Source organism: Onychostoma macrolepis, chromosome 25 (assembly GCF_012432095.1).
Source record: "Onychostoma macrolepis isolate SWU-2019 chromosome 25, ASM1243209v1, whole genome shotgun sequence".
NCBI classification, from domain to species: Eukaryota; Metazoa; Chordata; class Actinopteri; order Cypriniformes; family Cyprinidae; genus Onychostoma; species Onychostoma macrolepis.
The window spans coordinates 14,663,539-14,672,134 of record NC_081179.1 but is presented as its reverse complement, the minus strand read 5'-3'; the positions used below and the strand labels follow the sequence as shown (position 1 = coordinate 14,672,134).

The window sequence follows — 8,596 nt, the reverse complement described above, 5'->3', positions numbered from 1 at the left end:
AAAAACCCGTCGCCTAGCAATAGCGAGCCGCTACACTTACATCCGGTTTAAAACGAGGCTCGTGAAGACGGTGGCGCTGTCCTCTTAAATTCCCGCGATAGCAGACCTGTCCTGCCTACATCGCAGAAAGACGGACACAGTCCTCAGGTGAATATATTCCTTCATGGAGGTCTTTCGGAGCTTCGTGGAGAAAATTTAAATAATTTTAAAGCTGAATTTGCTCAATTAGTAAGAAATTTGTTGGATTTATGCTACCAACTGCGCTTCATCGTAAAAACACAGTGTGATTGCATAGGCTATATTAGTTTCTGACTGTAGGCCTGTGTTATTAAATGACATAATGTTGCCTAAATAGCTATATCTGAGTTATTAATATCTTTCATTGTAAAATGTGTTGTGAATAATACAAGTGGTAGCCTATAAAATGGAAGGATACATGATTAATTAAACTTCAGAATTGGCCTCCCCAGAAAACATGCCACATAATGTAGTAGCCTAAATATGATTTCAATATTAAAAATGTATCAGAAAACAAGAGACTAGGAATGGCATCTTGTCCATATCATGGATTAAAAATGTTATTTCAACAATATTTTGCAGAAAATGTACAAGTTTAAAAAATTTTTTTAATGTAGGCCTAAGGTCACACTTTATATTAGGTGGCCTTAACTATTATGTACTTACATGAAAAAATAAATACAATGTACTTGTGTTCATACTGTATTGCAAATCACTTTTGCTGCTATTGAGGTGGGATACGCGTAAGGTTAGGGACAGGTTTGGTGGTATGGGTAGGTTTAAGGGTGGGTCAACGATGTAATTACAGAAATTAATTACAGATGTAATTACATATAGGTATTTTTAAAAAATATAATTACAATGTAAAAACATGTATGTACACATTAAGTGCATTGTACCGAATTATTAATTCAAATGTAAGTACATAGTAGTTAAGGCCACCTAATATAAAGTGGGACCAGGCCTAATATAGCCTATTTTATGTTTGGTTACTTACATTTAAACAGTTAACTGTAGTAGTTGTATTTTACGTTTGAATAAAGTAAAACTGAATTCACTATACAATATTGAGTAATTTGTGAATGTGAGATGAATGTCATAGCCTAATGATATGGATTGACATGAACTGTAATTTAAAGACAATAGTGCTGACACCATAAAATAGGGTGGCGCATTTGATGCACGAGATGAAATTTTTGCATGCTATGAAGTTTTAAAATGTTCAAAAACCACATACTGATGTGATATTGCTCTAAACTGAGTTTCATCACCATTAATTTAAATATGTCTGTATACTTCTCAAGGGAACCTGGCACAAACAATTCATTCATTCATTTAACCAACACATCAAACGCCAGTCTATCACTGCAGTAATGTGCCAACATTGCCATTCCCTGCCAAAACAAACACTTTAATCCGTAGTTCTCAGGATGACAGTCTACTGCCATCTACTGGACAGTAATGTTATAGAAAAAAGTGTATTTGTTAACTGTAAGACCTTGTAAAGGTGAAAAATTATATCTAATTATATTTTTTTTTATTTTAATAATGTGTTTTTGGAGCAATTATTACATTAAAATTTATTTTATTTCTATTAACTAATTTTGGAGAAGGTATTTTGCTAACAAAACTTGGTCTAACTATGGCATGGGGAAAAAAATATAAATAAATCTCTCTCATTGCACTCTACTTTGCAATTGTTTGCACTTGTACCCTACTGAGCAGGCACTTCATGTCATGCACAAGCTGTTCACACTGACTCCGACCAGAATAGATGGTAACTGTGATATCTCTGTATACATAAACATCACATTTTGCCAGTTTATATATGGATGCATGAAAACTGTTTCCTAAAACTGACACATTCCATTCAGGCGATGGTAAATAAGTGTTGGAAACATCTTCCTTTAGAAATCACAATATATCAAGAAAGTTTCAACTTCCGCATTCTGTAGCCTAGGGTTGAATCTGTCTGGTACATTCTTCTCTTTTTCATTTCCCATCTGTCCCACACCAGATGAAATTTGCATGTAAGTAGAAAAGCAAGTTGTGTTCCAGAGAAATGCACACTAAGGACTCATAACCGCCCAAAACATAGTTTGACAAAATAATAGTTAATGTATAATAGTAATAGTTAAATAATTATTTATTTATTTATTTAAATACAGTGCTTACAAGGTAGCAGTGTATTTTCATTAAGCATTTTTCTTAATTTTCTGTATGCTTAATGTGCAGGCTGTACAGACATAAAGATTAAAACTTTGTTTTTAGATAAAATTCAGCCTTAGGCGTGTAGATAAATATTAAAAATAGCCTTTAATATATTTTTGTCCTGAATGATGCTCAGAAGATTTAAGTTTGAAAATTTGCTGTGCTTTACACCAGAAGATGTAAATCAAGTGCAACAATAACAACTACAAAAATGTAATCCAAGTACAGTTTATTTCACTCTTTTTCACTCATATTGTGTAAATTCTCTACGGAAACAAGGGAGAGCACAAATAAAAGGATTCATTTTAAGAAGAGGTTTATATGTTTCACGTGTTATTTTAAAACTTTACAGGAAAACATTATATTCTCAGTCCAAAATGAAAATAGAAACATTGGTTATGGAATTAATTCCTGGGATTCTGGCCAAATATTCAATCACTCAGCTTTAATTTTCTTCTTAAATACTACTTTAAAACACAGAAATTTTATGACAGAGTAAATCATGAAACAAAACAAAACAAATATCATCAGCAGAGTCAAAATAACATCTATAGAGTGGTACTCAATCCAGGACATTCTGAAAGACTGTGTTCGTAAATGAGGAGCTCCTCTGTTCCTCATGACAAACTCGATCCAGAAGACGGCACGATCAAGAGGTTTTATTGGCTGGTCATGGTGCAGCTTGGACAGTCTCTGCATGTTCTCCTTGTAAGATGAGTTATACAGCACTTCCTCCAGTGCCTGTAGAAACATTGTCCTGTTCAATTCTGCAATATCCACAAGTTTAGCTGTGCCTCTAACTTTCATTCTAGACAGATTGTCAGGTTGATCAAATATTATAGGTAGACCCAAAATGGGCACCCCATGATAGATGGCTTCTTGGATGCCATTAGTGCCTCCGTGTGTTAAAAACAGTTTAGTGTGAGGATGTCCAAGCAGGTCATTCTGAGGTAACCAGTCAACAAGTAATGTATTATCACCAATATTGACAGGTCGAGGTCCGGTGTGTCTCCAAATGATTTTTTGGGGCAATCTGGCAAAAGCGGCAGCAATTTCCTCTGTGATATCTTGTGGAAGATGGCTAAAAAGAGTCCCTAGGGACATGACAATGAGTCCATGATCTCCTGAGCTCTGCACAAACTCCTCAAGATCAGCCGGAAGCGGCTTGGCAGGTTTACACTGGAAGCCCCCCATATAGACGATATTGGGCATTGTGGGTCGTGGAAACTCAAAGGTAAAGTCATTTCTCATGAGCCAGATGTCTGCATCCCGAAGGAAGGATTCATACTTAATTTCTGATCCAAAGTATTTATTGCAGAAGGACTGGTAGTGCGAGGAGATAAATCTGTTTTTGTGATAAACTGAAAATATGTATCCCATTACGTTCTGTACACGTTGAGCAAACGTCATCTTATCTGTCAGCTCTACTCCTGGTACAGGAACAAACGATAGTGGTGAAGGAGCTATTTCGTAATGTGCCTCTCCATGCATCGTCCAACGGACATTTAGCACAAGAGGGAGACCAAGGCGGTGTGCTAGGAAAACTCCACCTCCAAAAGCCGGATCTGTCAGAACCAGGTCATATTTTGCTGTCTGGAGTGAAGCCATTAAGTCTTTATTTTCAAAGATTTTCCCCATTAAGACAAGTTGATTGCGATGCATCTCTTCAAATACTGTTCCAACCTCTGAGGCCAATGAGAGGTGGGTCCAAAAAGACAGTTTCTCTCTTCTGATGACCAGGATATGTTTTGTAAATGCATCAAACAGCTCCTTTTCAATGCCACCGCTATTATAAACAGTGATGGTGGTATAGAAAGGAGACTCCTCCTTGACATACCAGCTGTTAGAGGCTCTAAGCACGGTCACGTTGTGACCCCTTGTATGTAATTCCTCAATCAGGACCTTCATGTTCACCCAGTGACTTCCATCCAATGGATACACCAACACTTTACCTCCAAGCACTTGAGATAATATGCTCAAGAATGCTAACAAAGTGGCAGGAAAGTAATGCATCTTTTTTAACCTTCGATGAAAGAAAGTTGATTACAATACATTAGAATTCAGTTTCACAAAACACACCAACACTTAATAACTGTTTACCAAAAAATGAAGGCAATCTGCTTCACTCACCACACAAAGTTTATTAGTTGGTGATAAAAATCCAAGTATGCAGCCAACCACGTGAAATACTGACTGCATTAAAATGGTGTGAAACATGCCCAGCCCTGCTAATACGTGTGAAACATTGGGAGTGTACAAAGGAAAGTTGGTACCAACAATACTTCCTCTGTGTGCTCAAAACTCGTCTAAACTTGTTCATGCTGTTCATGAGAAGTGCATAGATTTAGTAGCCATGGCTGTCATTTCTTCTTTGAGATGTGATGGACATGACGTTGTGAACTTTCAGGAGAAAAAGGACAATTTACTGTAAAGCATACACTGTTGGACATTATTAACACAGATATATGAGAATATTAAAAATGTGATTTAAACATCCTAATAATCCCAATAATGTGCCCATAGTTGTAGAGACATTCATATGTTTAGTCTGATTGCGTCACGAATCACAAAATGTGACTCAAAACTGATTTATCCTCTTTGAAATGTAATTTATTTTCGTGCTGTATTTCTTTCCAACGCTAGATGGCGATTAGGAGTATAGGCCTACTTTCTCATTTGAGTCCAGTCTGTTATGACAGGCTGTTCCCCATGTATTCATTTAAACTTTGTAAATTCATAATTAAAAAAATAAAAATAAAAATAAAAATGACAATTAATTCATTTTTTAATTAATTATATTTAGGGCGATTCAGTGCCTGCCCTTGCTGGACGATCACGTGCTTCACTGCAGCGCAGCACAAGGCTGACTGGAAGAGCGCCAAATTTCTGAGGTGAGACTATTCAATGCACGACAAAACTAGTTTTTAAAGTTATTATGTTGTGAATAACATTAAGAGTAATGACAAATATTAAGGCAGGGAGGTGACAACTACAGCTTATAACGTTTCTAGTTCCTTTTTTACGTAATTAGGTAAGTGACATTTTGGACTCAAAAAGAAACCTTAGTCAGATTGGACGCCATATTGAATGTAACATTAAAAAGAGGCTGTGAGGGATAGACTTACAGTCTTTACAATGACACACACTGTACAACTTTCAAAACTCTTTATGGAGTTTTTGTCTACTGATTTTTTTTATTTATTTTAATTTTTTTCAGAAAAATATGCTTCATCAGCTGAACAATCTGTAGCCTATGTTACAACAGTAGCCTACATGGAACACACTGTACTTCACAGACTGACAGACTTTTTTCATTCCCATGTAAATTTAAATATGTATTAAAGAATACACATCTATACAAATTACAATGAAAGACTACACCCACACACACACACACACACCCTAAACTCTATAGTCTAATACACCCTTTTTGATTAGATGTTTTTTTTTTTTAAATGTGCATTTTTAAAAACTTTAATTAAATTTATACACTGATAAAAATGATTTTGTGGTGAAGTAAATACTACAGAAAAACATGTAATTTCTACATTAAATAATTTAGTTCAGGCAAGAATTTAAATAAAAGAGTAAATTCAATATTAGTACTCGATTTAAGCTTGTAGAATTTAAAGTTTTAACTTATAAGTATATTTTACTTGGAGTTGTTTGTTATTTTTACAAATATTGTTTAAGTAAATATCAACGTCATGATCCCGTTGTTCCCATCATGCACTTGGGCATGAATAATTAATAAGGTAAATTATTTTTTTGCTGTTTTCGAAGATGTATTTACACTGTTTTATGGTTGCTTTTGTTGTTAGGTTAAGTAACTTGCTGTTTTTTTACTCAAAATGACCCATACATACACTATTCACTGATTGTCACCGTCATTGTGTATCATGTGCCAAGTATTCAGGTCTCTGTGTTCATTCAGTTAATAACTATATTGAGTCAACATATTACCTTAAAATAAATAACGAGCAGTCTACTTGCTTACATACGTGCTTGTAACTTAACCACATGCTTTATAGGCATTTTTTTTCCCCAGTGCTATGTTGTTTGAGTAAAGTTTACAAACCGTGACTGAGTGACATGTACTTGAGTATTGTAGGGTGAACTTAAAATAATTAAGTAGAAATTACTCATCAAACTCTACCTGGCCACGTTGAATTTACTTATTTCCTTTACTAATTGCAGATTCCTTATTTAAATTTTACTTAAAAACTATGCATGCAAAAACTTACAAAAGAAAAATGTAGTAAATTTAACTTATTTTTTTAATATCATGAAAAATATAGATCTGATAACTAATTTTTAGCTTTGTTTTTATAAAATCCCATGTACCAAATCAGCTTTATGATAAAGGTAATGCTAACTGACACTAACAACACAATTGCTAACAGGGACAAAATAACATCTATAGAGTGGTACTCAATCCAGGACATTCTGAAAGACTGTGTTCATAAATGAGGAGTTCCTCTGTTTCTCATGACAAACTCAATCCAGAAGACGGCACGATCAAGAGGTTTCATTGGCTGGTCATGGTGCAGTTTCGACAGTCTCTGCATGTTCTCCTTGTAAGATGGGTTATGCAACACCTCCTTTAATGCCTCAAGAAACATTGTCCTGTCCAAAGTTGCAATTTCTACAATTTCTGCTGTTCCTTTTGCTCCTTTTGCTTGCATCCTGGAGAGATTGTCAGGTTGATCAAAAGATATAGGAAGGCCCACAATAGGCACTCCATGGTAGATGGCTTCCTGAACTCCATTGGTTCCTCCATGTGCTACAAATGCTTTAATCTGGGGATGTCCAAGCAGATCATTCTGGGGGAGCCAGTCTACCAGTAAAGTGTTGTTACCAAGGGTCATAGGTCGAGGACCTGTATATCTCCAAATCACTTTTTGAGGAAGCTGAGCAAAAGCTGCTGCTATGTCATTGGTGACATCTTGTGGAAGCTGAGCAACAAGGGTACCTAAAGACATGACAATGACTCCATGCTTCCCTGAACTTTGCACAAATTCCTCAAGATCAGTTGGAAGTGGCTTGGCGGGTTTACACTGGAAGCCGCCCATATAGATGATATTGGGCATTGTGGGTCGTGGAAACTCAAAGGTAAAGGTCTGTGGATGTCCAAGCAGGTCGTTCTGGGGGAGCCAGTCCACAATCAGAGTATTGTTGCCAAGATTGGCAGGTTTTGGTCCTGTGTGTCTCCAAATAACCTTTTGAGGCAGTTGGGCAAAAGCTGCAGCAATATCATCATTGATTTCACTCAGAAGCTGACCAAAAACAGTTCCTAAAGTCATGATGACGACTCCATGCTCTCCTGAGCTCTGCACAAACTTCTCAAGTTCATCTGGAAGTGGTTTGTTTAGCTGGTTTGCACTGAAACCCGCCCATGTAGACAACATTTGGCATTGTGGGTCGTGGAAACTCAAAAGTGAAATCATTTCTCATGAGCCAGATATCTGCATTCTGGAGGAGGGAGAAGAAATCAACACCGGGGCCAAAATATTTCTGGGAGAACTCTTGGTAATGATAACCAAAGAATTTTGGATTTTGATAGATAAAAATCATATAAACCATCACATTCATGACTCTTTGACTGAATGTCATTTTGTCGGTTAGTTGTAATGCTGGTATAGGTATATATGAGAGAGGAGATGGAGCCACAACAAAGTGACCTTCTCCATACATGGTCCAACGAACATTTAGCACAAGTGGAAGGCCAAGACGGTGCGCCAGTAACACTCCAGCTCCAAAAGCAGGATCCGTGAGAACAAGATCATATTTATCATCCTCCAGTGAATTCATTAAGGTCTCATTTTCAAATATCATGGCTGTCATATTGCATACTTGCTGATGAACATCTGAAAAACTGCAGAAAATCTCCAGACCAATTTCTATTTCAGACAAAAATGATTTTCCGTGTCTCTTGATTTGCAGTAACCGGGGAAGCAACATCATCCAAAAGTCATTGTCAAATTCACCAGTGTCTACAGTAATGGAGGTGTAGTAAGGAGACTCCTCTTCAATATACCAGCTATTTGAGCCTCGGACCACAGTGATATTGTGATCTTTTGAATGTAACTCCACAATAAGGACCTTCATATTGATCCAGTGGCGTCCATCCACAGGGACAACCAGAACTTTACCACAATAGGATCCTGATGGAGCAGATAACAGAACAAACAAACCGAGAAGGGTGGAATGATGCATCTTCATTGATTACCTTAATTGAAAAAGAATAATATCTATATTAATGTATTGTAGAATAAATGGTATTTCACAAATTACAATGATAAAGAGAATCTGCATTACTGTCTAGAAATATAATGGAATTGAGTGTTAAATATGTTTCACCTCGTTT

General features: G+C 36.4%; 2 protein-coding genes and 1 pseudogene across 2 annotated transcripts in view; 1 reads left to right on the top strand and 2 right to left on the bottom strand.

Annotated features, from left to right (window-relative positions):
• The first annotated feature begins 40 nt into the window (after positions 1-40).
• The window catches only part of il17rel (interleukin 17 receptor E-like), a 46,039-nt gene continuing 37,483 nt past the window's right edge, over positions 41-8,596 (top strand). Inside the window, exons 1-2 of the mRNA XM_058767681.1 lie at positions 41-147; positions 5,033-5,120. The gene's annotated coding sequence lies outside the window, so the exon portion shown is untranslated. The remainder of the gene's footprint in view (positions 148-5,032; positions 5,121-8,596) is intronic.
• Positions 2,442-4,473, bottom strand: ugt5a5 (UDP glucuronosyltransferase 5 family, polypeptide A5). The gene is made up of 2 exons (XM_058767679.1): positions 4,360-4,473; positions 2,442-4,252 (listed from the first exon to the last, which is right to left on the bottom strand). Exon 2 carries the CDS (start codon positions 4,240-4,242, stop codon positions 2,665-2,667), a length of 1,578 nt encoding a protein of 525 aa, XP_058623662.1. The 5' UTR covers positions 4,243-4,252; positions 4,360-4,473; the 3' UTR covers positions 2,442-2,664.
• LOC131534666 (UDP-glucuronosyltransferase 2A3-like) lies at positions 5,473-8,455 on the bottom strand (annotated as a pseudogene).

Bases quoted from the DNA above. Each gene is read 5' to 3' on its own strand.
- ugt5a5 (XM_058767679.1), bottom strand. From the start codon at position 4,242: ATGCATTACTTTCCTGCCACTTTGTTAGCATTCTTGAGCATATTATCT.